The 16,025-nt window shown below is 45.3% G+C and overlaps 1 protein-coding gene across 1 annotated transcript; it reads left to right on the plus strand.

Moving 5' to 3' along the window:
* Positions 1–1,805: 1,805 nt before the first annotated feature.
* Positions 1,806–9,361, plus strand: CDC23 (cell division cycle 23; the record flags this gene model as incomplete). Its single annotated transcript, XM_026858465.1, has 14 exons — positions 1,806–1,955; positions 2,219–2,261; positions 2,614–2,719; positions 2,811–2,943; positions 4,179–4,356; positions 4,450–4,547; positions 4,777–4,858; positions 5,431–5,584; positions 5,734–5,853; positions 6,157–6,232; positions 6,526–6,587; positions 7,444–7,522; positions 7,620–7,739; positions 8,570–9,361. Coding segments are annotated over 14 exons (1,572 nt in total), but the record flags the coding sequence as incomplete, so codon positions are not given.
* Positions 9,362–16,025: the final 6,664 nt, after the last annotated feature.

The raw sequence follows: 16,025 nt of genomic DNA on the forward strand, positions 1-16,025 counted from the left end.
GAACAGACTTTGATAAAATTACTTCACAGACCTCACACACAAAACAAAATCCCCAAAGAAAAACCAAAGTACTCTGGATTCTTGTAAAAAATGAACATCCTAAAATAAAACAGTCTAATTTTAAAGCAAATATCAAAACACAAGTACAAAACTTATGAGTACAGAACAACCTCCTCTAACAGCTGATCCCTGGATATGGAGAACACGAAAGAGACTGTAAGGACAACAAAAATTTATATCAGAAAAAAATAATTCTAAGGGTTTTTTCCATCTGTGCTTTGGGGCAGGGCAAGGAGCGAGGGAATGAGAAATGACTGAGGCATTTTGTGTGTTGACTAGACCCCATCTTTGTTATAACAATGGTAACAAAGAACTTTATATTTACACCTTGGATATATGGGCTGACAGAATAAGAGAAGCATTTTCTGGCAAAGCTACAACCAAATTAGCAACATATTTATCTAAAATTAAGAGAGAGGAATAAAACCATATAATACTAAAGTCAGACTTCAAACAATGGACTAATTGGCTTTGCCTATTTGAAAGGCCAAGAAAGACTATAAATAACCCATCATTTCCCATTTAAATGAACTGGGCTATTCCTATTTCTGTCAATCTTTGTAGAACAACCTTGATTTCAGCCAGTTGCTCCAGATTAAATGGTTCCAGATCAACATAGTCACAACCTAGAAATTGTCATAGTAATCATCAAACTGAAAGCCAGTGGTAGCCTTAGAATCTAAACTGGATTCAGTGTAAGAAGAAACAGTGACACTCAGTGGCTCACCAAAAAAAAAAATTCTTATGATAATAACGAATCAAGTATGGTGACACCATGCTCATCAGCGACACTCCTGTCATTACCAGTGAACTTGCTGCCAATTCAAACACTGGGCCCTCTGACTCAAGTCACTTCTGCAGTAAAAGAAGGGATTATGAGGGACACTTCCATGATAGAGTATATATGGCCCTTACCATCAGAAAAAAAATGAAAACGCTGCGGGCGGCGGCTCGGTCCCACCCGCGGCTGCCAGGGGAGAACGCGAGAGTGATCAGCTGGGGAACGCGCGGAGGCTGCTCCGGGGTTGGTGGGTCCGTAACGCGCGAACCGCCCTCCCGTTGTGCGCGTGGTGCCTCGGGCGGGGCTGAATGCGCTTCCCCAGATGGAAGGATTCCTTCCACGTGTCGCGGGGCCCTGAATGAGATACTCTGCAAGCAAAATCTGAAATCACGCTACTTAATTTTTGGTTTCGTTCATATTCGCTAAGGCCCAAATTTATTTCAACACAAATTACGTTGTGCTATTGAACCTGTGCCCCTTAGGACACTGGAGAAGCGAGTTCTGTCTCCATCCTTGTCTCTGCAGGTGTACGGAAAGTCTGTGCCTCTTTTGTCAAATTACAGCAGGGTAACATAAGTGCATTCAAGGCATAGTTACCAAGGAAACGTTCACATTTAAGTTAACGGGTTAATGCTGTTTGATATGAAATTCCTGAGTAGCTTTCTTATTTATGGTCATTTATACCCATTGAAGAGCTAAGTTGTGCCTTCTGGCATCTTGCCACAATTTGTTTTCTGGAATCACACTGCTTATTTTAAATGTTTCTAACTAGTCTGTGCTTATTATTTGAGAAGTAGGAATCTGATCATATGAGGGAATGGAGAGACTTTTCTGATTGTACTGAAACTATCTTTGAGGATGAGTAAACTACATTTCTATCTTTCAGAGCAATTTCGTTGATATGTTTGTAACTAGGTGATTTTCCTGAAGCATGTCAGAGCTTCTGGGGTCGTAAAACTCTTCTGTGTCCCTGCAGGAGGATGCTCGTGACCTGGATGCCTATACATTAGCCAAATCTTACTTTGATCTAAAGGAATATGACAGGGCTGCCTATTTTCTGCGGGGCTGCAAGAGTCAGAAAGCTTACTTCTTGTATATGTACTCTAGATACCTGGTAAGATCGAGGGAAAAGTTGACTTTTAGCACTGAGACCCTCTGCCTCCCACCCCTCCTTGACATACCTTACTTTTTGCCTATTCTGTTCCAAATGACCACCTAGAAGTCCAAATTACAGGGGGGGGGATAAAAAGGGGAGAAAAAGAGTTCCTTTTAGAACTGTGATGTTTGTGAAAATTATTTACATGCTGCTGTGAGCATTGCAGCAAACATAAAGAGTATGCTATTTTCATGTATTTTTGTTTTTTCTCTTTTCCACAGTCAGGGGAAAAGAAGAAGGATGATGAGACAGTGGATAGTTTGGGTAAGTCTCTGGCATCAAGAAACAAAAGACAGTGTAATGAAGCTGCCAGTAATGCCTCTTCATGTGAATCATCTTGGTTTTATTGTTTTCCTCTCAATTTTTGGATACTAGTGTGATGTAACATTTCTTTCTCAGTTCTTTGGGTTAACACAGATTGCAGATTTTCATCTATTAGTTCTTCTGTTAAAGCAGGTGACCAGACCAAGTGATTTTTCTTTTAAAAAGAGGACAATAACCCTAGGCTGGGAAGCCTTCAAGTCATGTCAGTGATGATTCTGAACGTACCTTAGACTTTGTAACTGCTGTGGGAGGACTCTGATTGAAAGCCAGCTGTCTGACTTTCCTTGTGCAGGACCTCTGGAAAAAGGACAGGTGAAAAATGAAGCTCTACGAGAACTGAGAGTTGAGCTCAGCAAGAAACACAAGGCACGGGAACTGGATGGATTTGGCCTTTATCTGTAAGTGTCTGCATGTATTTCTAATGTGTTCATGTGTATTTCTGTGGATATGCAGAGTTTTATGGTTCTGATGACCCCGATAACGTTACAGGTATGGTGTTGTGCTGCGGAAGCTGGACCTGGTGAAAGAAGCAATAGATGTGTTCGTTGAAGCTGCCCATGTCTTACCTTTGCACTGGGGAGCCTGGCTGGAACTTTGCAACTTGATTACAGACAAAGAAATGGTAAAACTTGGGAGATATCAACATATGGTGGCAAATTCCAGATTTTAACCTGATTCAGTAACCAGTGATTCAGTTGCCACAGGACTGATGTCACCCACTGCTTTATTCTGTGAGACTTATCAGGCAAGACAAGGCAATCCAACATTGTAAACTGTGTTGTAAAAGCCTCTTTTCCTTCAACTGCTTGCCATGCTGTAGCTTGAGAATCTTTATACAAGCAGGGCTAATTTCTTATTCACACACAAAGTCGTTTAAGAAATGGCTAATTGACATATTCTGGAGTAGCTGTCCACAGGCTTATTGCCTTGTCACATGAAGGAGATCCTCCAAAGATTTTTTTTATTTTTTTATTTTTTTTAAATCTGGTTCTAGTTCCACAGTTATTGAGCGCTTTTGGTGGCCTGAAAGGATATATAGAATCACTGCTTTTAAAGCTAAACCAATAATGTAGGTGTTCCCTTTGCCAAATATCAACCCGCAGTTAGGAGATTAACTGTACCAAAGAACTGAACTTAGATATAGAACAGAAATACTTTATTTTTCTTTATGCATGGGATTGTATGATACCACTTCTGAAATTCTTAAATCAATTCTGGCTGGTGAGATACTTCAAAAAGTAAAAGTGGCACAGAAGAGAGCCTTACTGAATTGTGGAAGAAGGGAAATGCATTTTTTGTGAGATTATTCAGAGTCTGTTCACTTAGCTCATCAGAAATAGTGATGTGATATTGATGTTCAAACATAGGAGGAAAGTACAGTCTTTCAAAGGCCTTCTGAATTTAATGGAGAGATAAGGCTGGTAGCTGAAGCAGAAGCCAGGTGCTGTCAGATTTGAAGACAGTTTCTTCACTGATTGACCAAATGAAATGGCTTTGATTTTTTTCTTCAATTTCAGCAGTTGTGGGAATAGATTGGGAGTCACTAAATAGAATTTTGCGGTCCGTATTGTATTACTTCTTCGACAGGATGTCTTAATGCTCCTTTCCTGTTTCAGTATTCTCAGTTTGTAGGCATTATTTAGTCTCTCCTGTGGAAGAACCTGATAATAATTCTTGGTCCTAATACTGCTCATTTGTAGCTGGTGTAATGGTTTAAGAAAGTGATTGCAGGAAAGCCTCCTACCACAGGACCATCTGCTAAGTCATGGGAGGGAAGATAATGGATTCTTTGCCACAGGTGGCTCTTCTAGTGCTACTGACTGTCATCTCTTCCTCCTCTTCTTTGGTTCTTGCTAGTTGAAGTTCCTGTCCTTGCCAGATACATGGATGAAAGAGTTCTTTCTTGCACACATTTATACAGAGCTGCAGCTGATAGAGGAGGCTCTGCAGAAGTATCAGAGCCTCATTGATGCAGGATTTTCCAAAAGCACTTATATCATCTCTCAGATTGCAGTTGCCTACCACAACATCCGAGGTCAGTGACACTTACTATCTAGTAGGAACGAGCCTCTTACTGCAGGCTTGGCATTTATAGTTCTTGTTCCCCCATCTGCTGTTCTTTCTTCAGATATTGACAAAGCTTTATCCATCTTTAACGAGCTGAGGAAACAAGATCCTTACAGGATAGAAAACATGGACACTTTCTCCAACTTGCTGTACGTGAGGGTAAGCCCCCATTTTGTTTCCTGTCCCTGGTGATGGTGTTTCCTGGAGGTGTGGTAAGGGCCAGTGAAGCAGCTGGTGCTGCCCAGCCTCAGTCTGGGCTCTCAGCTTCTGCTGCCTGCTCCACAGCTCTGTGAAATAGATCTGGTGTTGGTGTTGCTGACTGCCTGGGTTTTCTGTGAAGCTGCAGCATGCTCCTTTTCTCATCACTTCCATTTCTTTGTTTGACTAGAGCATGAAGCCTGAGTTGAGCTACCTGGCTCACAATCTGTGTGAGATAGACAAGTACCGTGTTGAGACCTGCTGTGTGATTGGTGAGAGCCAGCTCCGTTACCTCTTCCCGTTGTGCCACCTGCAGGCTGTGTGAGGAAACCCTTGTGAAAGTGGTCAGCCAGCAAGGCGATCAGAACCACGGGGTGAATGCATTCAGGCAGCCTAAAAACCTGACCACATGAGAGGGTGCCCTTTTCCCTCATTTCTCTCTGAAAGAGCTGCTGTGATGCTATCGGTGCAGAAAGGAATTGAAGAAATCGGTATGAGGACCCATGTAGCTGATAATCCCTTTATAGTCTTGGAAATAATTTCCAGGAGAAATAATTGTGTGTCAGGACCGGGAAATTAATTTGTTACATCATAAGTTTTAAGGCCAAGGGGATGGGATCTTAACTGGTTGGTACCACTGGAAAAGGGTTGACCAGAGCACTGGAGAACAGACTGCTGTTAGCTCTCTTGGGGTCCGAATCAGATCTGCCTTTAATAGCACCCTTTATAATTTAAGATAGGAGGTGGCAGATAACATCTCTTCCATCTTTTTTCTACTTCTCTGCTGGGTTGTTTGTTTGTGGGTTTTTCTGAACTTCCTTAATTATTGTGACTTTTGCTTTAGGGAATTATTACAGCTTGCGTTCCCAGCATGAAAAAGCAGCGCTCTATTTCCAGAGGGCCTTGAAACTGAACCCTCGTTATCTGGGAGCCTGGACACTTATGGGACACGAGTATATGGAAATGAAGAACACATCTGCAGCTATCCAGGCTTACAGGTACCACTCATGCACTGCACAAAATGGTGTTGGAGTCTGCATGCACAAGGACTGAAGTAGTACTTTTTATTTTTTGTTAGTCTTTTGCTGAACTCTGTCTTGGTTTTGATCCTGACTGCTTTCTGACAAGTTCATCTTTCCTTCAACAGGCATGCAATAGAGGTGAACAAAAGGGACTACAGAGCATGGTATGGTTTGGGGCAAACCTATGAAATCCTCAAAATGCCATTTTACTGTCTCTATTACTACCGACGGGCCCACCAGCTCAGGTAGAGTTGAGAACGGAGCCATATTTCTTGGTGTTCATTCTGACGTGATTGCTACTAGTGAAGGAATTCACACACAGGAGCTAAGTTGCAGGAGGGAGAAAAACATCCGTGCTCTGTGATTTGTGCAGTTTCCCTGTTCCAAATCCTTCTAGTTGTGTTGGTTAACAAAGGCTTTGTCGAGGAACGCTGGTCGGGAGTATAAATGATGTTTTATGCAAGAGGGGATAACAGATGCTGCCAGGTGTAGATTTTTTCCCCCACCCACCCTGAGATCAGCTACATTTAGGAATTGCTCTTTTACAGACCCAATGACTCTCGTATGCTGGTTGCTCTCGGGGAGTGCTATGAGAAACTCAATCAGCTGGTGGAAGCTAAAAAGGTAAGTGAGAGCTGATGTGTGGAGTAAGACATGAGGATGTCTCCCGGGTCACTGGGGGAGTCACAGCAGAGCTGTGCAGCTGGTGCTGCTGGGAGGGCACGCAGGGTGTGTGAAGCTGTTCCTGTGCAGTTGGTTACCGTTGGGCTGTTCTGCCGTGGTGTGGCTGGTCAGGGGTCACCTGTGGGGACGCCGGCCCCTTGGCTGGAGCCAGGCAGTCTGGTTCTGGCTCGCCTGCGAGTCATAAGCTGGAGTGGGTTCTGTGGTGTGTTTGACTGACTCTCCTTCCTTGACAGTGCTACTGGAGAGCTTATGCTGTGGGAGATGTGGAGAAGATGGCACTGGTGAAACTAGCAAAGTGAGTATGAGTTGTCACTGAACTGTCACTACTCTGCTCAATGCAACTGGCCCTTCACCGAATGATAAAATACTCTATGTGAAGCAGTGGAGTTGCTGTTAGGTAGTATTTCTTTGGGAGCTGTGTAACAACTGCAATCTTTAGGTCTGTAGTGACTGAAAATCCTGGTGTCCAGCTTTAGCTTTGAGGTTCCACCAGGATAACTAGAGGGAATCGTAGTGTAACGTGGGTCACAAGGGACCCCTGAGTCCAGAGGGGATCTGAGCAGGCAGTGCTAGCAATCCTGTTTGTTCTGTTGAAACTTAAAGCAATCAATGATAGATGATGTACATTGATTTGTTTTCAATTACTGTTTTTTTTAATTTTCTCAGTATAGGATTGTAACATTGGGAAAGGGTTCAATGTGAAATAAATGTGAACACTCTGACATCACTGATTCTTGGTGGGGTTAAAGTAATATAAAGTGGAAAAAGTGAAGGGGAAGGAAAAGTGCAAGTGAAAGGTGAGGCTGCTTTACAAAGACTTTTGGGAAGAAGGAGCACTGGAGGAAATAGCCAGCTAAAACAGGATGGCAAAGGTCTGTTAAAAGCTTTAAAATGTAGCAGAGTAAGCAAAGGTCGCTGCTGTGGTTGTTGCTGCTTCTAGCAGTTCGTGTCTGACTGGCTCCCTTCCTGGCAGTGTCAGTGTTCCCAGGCTGGATCATCCCTTTTCATGAAGGGCAGAACACGGTGCGTGTCTTGCAAACTCTGAAGGAAAAGACCTGGCTTTAGTCCAGGTCAGGTTGGGTGGGTGCTGTCTCTAGGCCGAGAAGGTCTTTGCAGTCCTGTTCCAGTCACCTGTTTTTCTCTCTTTCTAGGTTGCACGAACAGCTGAATGAGTCTGAACAGGCGGCTCAGTGCTACATCAAATACATCCAGGATATCTATTCCTGTGGGGTAAGATGATATCCTGGGGGGAAGAGGAGAAGTAGACATGGTGTAACAGTACCTTGGAAGGCCCTCCCAGCTGATCGTTTTTACTCCCTTGCTGTAGGAGATAGTGGAGCACCTGGAGGTCAGCACTGCCTTCCGTTACCTGGCCCAGTACTACTTCAAGTGCAAGCTCTGGGACGAAGCCTCAGCCTGTGCTCAGAAGTGCTGCGCATTCAATGACGTGAGTCGATGCACAGTCGTCGCTGCTCCTTCCTAGGGGCTTGGTGACCTCCATCTCCCTTCCTCTGGCAGCAGCAGGAATCCTTTATGAAGGAATGAGGGCTGTCTGCCATGACAGACACGTCCTGGAGTGATGATGTTGTGTACTTGACCACTAGTGCTGCTTGTGGTTGACTGAAGACTGGAGTATGGTGTAGATAAGTAACACTGAACCATTCTCATTGGTGGTCACTAAATAAAAGAATTGAGGCTCCACATGGCAGGTGTTCACATGGCCACAGACTCCCACATGCTGTGGAGTGACGGCACTCCCAGAACTATTTTGTTCCCTCATCTTCTGTGTGTAGGCAGTGCAGAGGATATAACAGTACTTGGGTTCATAGGTGACTCCATATTCTGAGTCGTTGTGTATCTGTAAGCGGACAATTTTTTGATTTTTAACTTCAGCCTAACGGTAGACACTAGCTGTAGTGCAGGGTGTGTGGCCTGTCCTTAACAAAGCTCTCTGGAGAACCTGAATTCAGCTTGTTTGAAGCTTCTCCAATCTATGTTTTGCTGGAATATTTAGACAGCTTCAGTGGTTGATGGTACAGCTGTCTAAAATACCCAAGTAAGATGCAAATCAGGCATGAAAGGAGAAAAGACCAAAAAAAAGTGACATACCTTAATTTTTTTAAACAGCAGGAGACAAAAGGAATGAGGACAGGTTTTATAGTTTTCAGCCTTACAGAATGACAAAGTACCATAACCTATACTGCTTACATACTGCATTTGACCCAGAAATCACACATCCATAGGTGTATTGTTTTGTTTTTCACAAACTCTTTTCAGACCAGAGAAGAAGGAAAGGCCTTGCTGCGGCAGATATTACAGCTTCGCAACCAAGGAGAAACATCGTCCACCGATATCGCTGCCCCCTTCTTCCTGCCCGCGTCACTGTCAGCCAACAACACTCCCACACGTCGGGTGTCCCCACTCAACCTCTCTTCTGTAACACCATGAACAATGCTGCTCCTCCCAACCCACGCGGGGTCTGTGGCACAGCTGATGGGGCTCGTAACTGCTCATCTCTGTCCAGTTACATTTCTGCCTTCCCTGTTGCCTTGGCGTGGAGGACAGGAGCTGCTGGAGCCCAGGGCTGAGGGTGGATGTGCCCTGGCAGGCAGAGGTGCAGCCTGTGCCGGGGTGTGAGCACCTGCTGTGCCTCCCCCAGGAGGTCGCAGGCCGAGGGCAGACACGTTCTGTGCACTGGGCTCCTCAAGCTGGGGGACAGGAAGGGCTTCTCTGTTGAGTGGAAATGTATTTGAAGTTTGATTCTGCCCCATTACCGCTGGTCTTTACTGAACTTCTTTGGATGAACTCTCGCGGTATCGTTGCTGTCCACCCAGAGCCGCTACCTGCCTGGCTACTTAAGGACTTGTGCTCATCCTGAGCTGCACAGGAGCTGCCTTAGGCAGTGGGTCCAGGCACTTGGCTGTGGGTGCCACGTCTGTGCTGTGGGACTGAGGAGTGCTAGAGGAATCCCAGGTACCCGCAGGTGGCAGCTGTTTACCCTTCAGTCTGTGGCTCTGGCAGGTACTTTAGCAGCCGGTGGGATGGCACAATTAAAAAAACAATGGTTAAGTTACTGTCCTTGGGCTTCTTTATGGTGCTGCTTTCAACGGTACTGGTAGCAGTGAACTGGGATGAGCCGTTAATGACTGGGCAGACTGGGGGATCCTCCCTGCAGGGCTGCAGCTTGTCCCTGCTTATACCTCCAGCCAGCACTGCGGCCCGGGGTAGATCTCAAAGGTGCACACAGACGTGACCATAAATGAACAGATTAACATCAGCCAGAGCACAGTGCCCTTGGACACACTCGAACCACAAACTATAGAAGGGGTCCAATCCTGCTCCTACTTAAAGTTTGCTACTGGAATAAGTGTGTACGCTTCTGGGGACTGAAGTACACGTTCAGGTTCTCTGGTCTCTCCCGTCTCTGCCCATGACTTTAATTCTCTTAGGTGCCCAGGCCTAGACCTGGGCTCTCCTGTTCAGTCTGGGCCTGGGCCTGGTCCTGAGATTGCTGTACATCTGGGGTTTGTCCCTTTAGGGGCTGGTGTCAATTAGGGTTGCTATTGGAATGTACACATTTGTACACAAGCAGAGCAAGGAGCACAGTGAACAGAAAACAATCAGCAATAGTGTTTAATTAAGAGTGTAACTCACACTGCAGTTAATGAATCAGAAATCTCAGACAGGTCCCTGGCAGCTCCTGCCTGCCCTCAGCACCCTCTGTTTCCGCGGTGCTGTCCAGGAGCAGGATCTCCCACGGAGTTCTGTCATTGTCTGAGGGTTTCCTTAGAAGGAAATAGTCCAAGTTTCAGCTAAATGTTCTTTAATGAGGGTTATCTGAACTCTGGTGCTGATAAAGGCCCTGTGTTAAACCCAGTATCCAGATGTCATTGTGGGGGGCTGTCTGAGGATGAACCGTGCTCACCAGAGCTAAACCACATGGTCATGACCTTGCCAGCCAGTTCCAAGAGGCTTTTCCCCTCGGGGCAGTCAGTGAAACATGCTTTCCTGGTGTGGAGGGCACGTCTTCCAGATGCACCTACTTTAAATGCTTATTTGTAAAGGGTGCAGCAGGGCTGGGCCACTGCTGGGGGGTGAGGACTCCCCCCAAACATCGTTTGGTCTCCCCTAGCTTAGGTCGCGGCACTTAGGCCCAGTTCAGAAACGTGTGATGACAGCATGGGCTGGCCTGTCTGCTGCGAGGTGCCAGCTCCGGAGGGCCACAGTTGCTGTGGCAATGACATCTGTTGCACAAGGCAGGAGTGATTTGTTAAGAAGGCAACTACACATAAGTGAGGATTACCTGCTGTCTTAAAACTGAAGATGTGATGGGACCTCCTCTTTCTTTTTAATAGGCTCTATTGCTATATTTAAAATTACAATCCAGTTTACTGACTTTCTAGTATCTTATAATACATAAGTAATGTTAGAAACCAGTGACCTATAAAAATGAGTAACAACAACTGGTGATTGATTCTTTTGCCACATAAACAACAAGTTCTTACAATGTAAATTAAACAGTTTATTAAATCTACTAGTTCTGTCTTCCCCTTTTGGTAAAACAAACAAGCTTTATATTTAGGATCAATAATCATTAAACCTATAAGAGCATTCTAATACCTGAGGCATTGAAGAAAAACTTTCAAACTCTTTATGTTTTCTAGGAACAGTCAGTCTTATAGAGAGCATTAACATTGGCTTCCTAATACTTTGTGAGAGTTTGTATGGGGGAAAAATAGTCTAAAATGTCCAATTTTGTTACTATATTGCCAGATCTCGGAGATGCTGGGTTTTTATATCAGTCATGTTTACCAATTAAAATGTGCATCATGGGGTTACATTTTGGAAACAAAGGGATTTCTAGAGACACACGTGTCCTCCAGTTCTGAATAATTCTTCCTTCTATCCTGGTTCAGTCTGTTTTTATCCTGGTTTAGTTCTAGTACTCCACTGCTCATTATTCATCTTTCCTAGAATCTTTCTGTACTTAACACTTGCTTGACAGGACATTACACATCACCAATACTATTAGTAGTTCTGGCTCCCTCTCCTCAAGCTGCTGTCCTCTGGAGAATTACCCTGTAAAACAAACCAAAAAGACCCATTCAGTTGTTAGGTTTTTGGAACTCTTCAAAAGCTTTAATGCTATTTAATAATAATAATGCTGCTACTGGAACTACTTATTCCAAGGTGGGTTTATTCTTTCAGTATTTCTACCTGATACACTGCAGGACTTGCTGTTTCCAGAATTACAGCTGGCCCTTGCCATTTCCTGGACTATCTACAGGGGGTTTCCACTGTCAATCTTGAATGTTACATGATTTTCTGCATTCTATTTCTTGCAGATTAGGAGCTTTCCAAAGCTGCTGTTTTGGAGTTGTGGCCTAGAGGGATAGTGCTCTCTGACATTTATTTTATTAGTGTATGGAGCCAGTGGTCAGTTAATATTTTTTGCTACCATGCAGCTGTCAGACCACCATGGCTAAAGTGTTCCTGTTTCTCAGCCAGTGATTATTGTCCTCTGAGGAGACAATTCCGATGAAGGAACAGAACAGAGAATGACCTTGGGCTGCGCAGGAGCTGGGGCAAGATCAGCTGTTAGAACTTTTGGCTGTTTTGTTGACAACTCCCCTGTTCTCTTCTGAGGACTGTAGTACCCAAAGCTTGACTGTTATTTAGGTATTTTTTCCTACATTCTTGGTTGTAACCCAGTGCCCCTTTTTTGCTGCTTCTGGGTATGTACTGTCTGGTTGTAGACACAGACCTGTTCCAGCAATGTGAATGTGAATTTGCCCATATTCTGGTTTATCTTTGCTCAATATTTCAGTTTGGAATTTGCCTGTCTGTACCCTCCAGATGTTGCTCCAGTGGTGCTTGGATACCTGCAACGGAAGTGTATTGCTGGAATCATCCTTCATGTATGTCCAGGCTGCTGCCAAATGCAACAATTTGTTGAACCCAGAGCGAAACTATTTTTCTTGAAAAAGTAATCTCTAAAATGACTTTCTCTTGTTCAGATTTCTGTGCTTATTGAACACAGTAAATCTCAGGAGTTATCAATCTCACTGTCTGAATAAAAAGCAGTTCTAAAATCCCCGTTTCTTCTTTATGCCAGGTATATGATACAAGGTGCATTTATGGGGTGATCTGGGAGGTCCCCTCCAGGGCTCCTGCAGGGCACTCCTGGAGTCTCTTGTGTCAAGAACCACTCTGGGTCAGAGTGAATTCCCATTCTCCCCAGCTAAAGCTCTAATTGGTCACCCCCATAAATCAGAACCCAGCCTAATCAATAGCCCGTGCGGGTGCTGGAGCTGGGCACACTCACGCAGTCCAACGCATATGAAACAGCCCCTGCTCCTCCTTGCTTTGACAGCTGCTGTTCAGGAGTTGTTCTCAAAGGGCATCAGTGGGTGCTGGATTTCAGGCAGTCATGTTTTATACTTCAGCTCATTTAAAATTAGATTTCAGTCCTTCTGGAATCTAAATAGATCTGCCTGATCTATTGCAATTTTATCCAAGAAACCTCTTGCCTTTTCCTTTATCTTGAGACAGCAGCTTCCCTGTTATCCTATTTATTGCAGGCAGCTGGCCTGTTATGAGCAAATGTGATTGCTTGGCCTGGTTCACAGACTTTCCTCTTTCATTCTCTTCACTGTGAATTTCCCTTTCCATCTGTACGCCTTAAGTCTGTCCTGCTTGAATGATTTTGCCAATTGATTTTTCCATCACAATAATTTACTCAGCTGTGTAAGTGGGTCAAAAAAAGTTATAATGTAGCTGGAATCTACCTTGTGGCCTGTCTAAACCTTATCTTAAATATGTATGGCTAGAGTCCAGTGTGTTAACTGTGACTCCTGTCTTGGTATGAGGCTGGGTAAATCCTCTGTTCATTCAGCTTTGGCATTTGGTGTAACATGGTGTGTGTTACTGTGGCTCCTATGTATTTATTTACTTTTCCTCTTTAAAAATAATGAAGGGGAAAACCCATATCCACTTGAGGTATTTTTATGATTCTTCGGGTGCCGAGCTTTGTGTGGTAAATTAACACTGATGTTTACATCTGAATAAAGACATGCTGGAGTTTCTCTGAAGTTAACCAGAAATAATGCAGGGGAAAAAAATTACCTGTGCTGTGGCAAATGCCAGCTTAGTGGAAAACAAACTCTTTTGCTAACAGTATAAACCACCAGGGGAGTGTGAAGGAGCATCATAAACATTCCTCCTTTGGAAACACTGTGATATTTCTCCGTGGGGAGGGAAGATCCCTGCTTGCTTCCACCAGGACTCCTGTGCGCAACTGCTCCTGTGGGTCAGAGGAAGGAGCCCGCGGGGCTGCCTGTGCCCCTCAGCACATCACCTGCCGCCTGCCAGTGTTGCTGCTTCCCGGGGAGCTCGTAGGCACGTTACTCCCGAGGCTCCTGAATAATTAAAGCTCTCCTACTACAGCGCTGAGCAGAGGCCTATGGGTTGTGTGAAGGGCGCTGACGAGGTGGCTGAAGGCAGCACGTGCTGGACCACCAGTGCGGCGCCTCTGCACTGCTGGCACCGCCGTGAACCCCGGCTGGGGCGGGGGCTGCGCTGCAGCGCGCCCAGCCGCGCCGCTGGGAGACACAGGAGCGTCCTTAGCGGGGGAGATCGTTGACGTGTCACTGGTATCAGCGTCCCAGTTAAAACCAAAACGGTCGAGGCAAAAAGATACCGTGTCTTTGCTTTCGAGACCCCCCTGCAGGGCTGGGTCCAACTCTGGGGGCACCAACAGCAGGAGGACATGGACCTGGTTGGGGGGTTCAGCTGGAGAAGAGAAGGCTCTGGGGAGACCTTAGAGAGGCCCCCCAGGGCTGAAAGGGGCTGCAGGAAAGGGGGGAGGGACTCGTCATCAGGGGGAGGAACAGGACGAGGGGGAACGGGGTTAAACTGACAGAGGGGAGATACACACTACATTGATGACTCTTTGCCCCGGGATCCCCTGGGACACTGAACTGACACTGCCAGAACCTGTTAGTCTAATTTTACAGTCTCTTTGTGCCTGCAGTCCCAGAGCAGTCATGCAGTGTTACATCCCTTAGTATTCTTCACAGTTGTTTTTTCCCTTTTCAATATACTTCAGACCTTCCATTTATCTTGTGCAGCCACTGCACTGGTCTTTCAGAAGGCCATTTCCAGAGCTATGCAATCAGAAACCAAGCCATGAAAAATAAAACAATTAGGCTAGACATATACAGGCAGCAACTTTTAAAAACCAGAACTTTTATTTATTTTGGGCATTGAAGCTTTTTCAACCACCAAATGTGTTAACTGCCTATGGGATATTTCTTATGAAAACACTGTAATTCTATAAAGCCCATTTATAGCATCTTCTACTTCAGGTTCTTAAGAGCTTTCTGTATAAATGGCAAGTGCTTTTGCTTTTGGGGTGAGTTCAGGTGCATAAGACAGAGTTCACGTGGGGTTGAACAGAGGAACCTATTGCACCCTTTGGTCTTGGGCTGTACTACATGTATTTAATGCTCAGGTGGATCCCTTGGCATTATGTTACAGATACTGCTGCCCCAAAAAAAAAAATTCACTGAATCACCACTGAGAAAAACTAATGACTCCACTTTACAGGTGAGGAAGCTGAAGCCAGGACAAAATGGTCAGCCATGGGTCGGTACATGGTGCCAGACTCCCTTCTCTGAGACTTCTGCTTCTAGTGTTGGGTTTCCTTCCCCTTATCTGAAAGGTTTCACGGTAAATGTTTGAAACACTGGCACTTTAAGTTAGGTCTAACAACTAGATATTAAGGGGGACTGATGGAATTTGTTGTTCAGGGTGGAGGACTCAAAATTCAGCCTTTGTCTGAACCACTTTTGTTCTGATTTTGCCACTGACCAGGGAACTACTTTACAGAATGGAGATAATCTGCAAATCTAGTAGCCAACTAAACTATCTTTTACTTTCTATAAATGTTTTTTTCCTTCATGTTGCTGTGATTAGGAAAAAAAGCCCAAACCCAGACTATTTGTCTTCACTTTGTCCACAAAGATGAGTCTATTTTTGCAGAAAAACTAACAACTTACCTGACCAGGTCTAAATAGTGATATTACCTTCTCTGTAAAGTGCCCAAAGGACAACGACTGGCATTCTCAGTGTGTTCACTATTGTTGGCCCACAGACCTCTTGCAGGGATCTTGCTGTCAGTCTTCAGGATGGAGATAAGGAAACTTCTGAAAAACTTGAAGAGCAGGGGCTTCAGTGGCCACTGTTTGCATGATTGCCTCACTGACGTTTGGGCTATGCAGAAGTGTGACTGCTTTTGCCGTTTATTCCGATATATAACCAGGTCCGATTAACTCAGTTTGGGCTGGATTTGGTTCCCCAGTACGCAGTGGGAGGCCCTTCCGTGGAGGTTCACAGTCTTGTGGAACCCCAGCCTAACACTCATCTGGTTGGCAGCTTGTTCCTTTGAGAAGGCGTTTTTTAGGCCTGAAGTGTCGGCCTGAGGGGTGATTTCAGCCTGAGGTATGATTTGTGCCTGAGGTGTGATTTGTGCCTGAGGGGTGGTTTGGGCCTGAGGGGTGATTTCAGCCTGAGGGGTGATTTGGGCCCGAGGGGGGATTTGGGCCCGAGGGGGGATTTGGGCCCCAGGGGGGATTTGGGCCCGAGGGGGGATTTGGGCCTGAGGGGGGATTTCAGCCCGGGGGTGCCGGCGGCCCGAGGGCTGATCTCTCCAGGCGCTCTCTCGCCCTCCACC

The sequence above is a fragment of the Athene cunicularia genome (genome assembly GCF_003259725.1).
Source record: "Athene cunicularia isolate RWA chromosome 13 unlocalized genomic scaffold, athCun1 chr13_part1, whole genome shotgun sequence".
Classification (NCBI taxonomy): domain Eukaryota; kingdom Metazoa; phylum Chordata; class Aves; order Strigiformes; family Strigidae; genus Athene; species Athene cunicularia.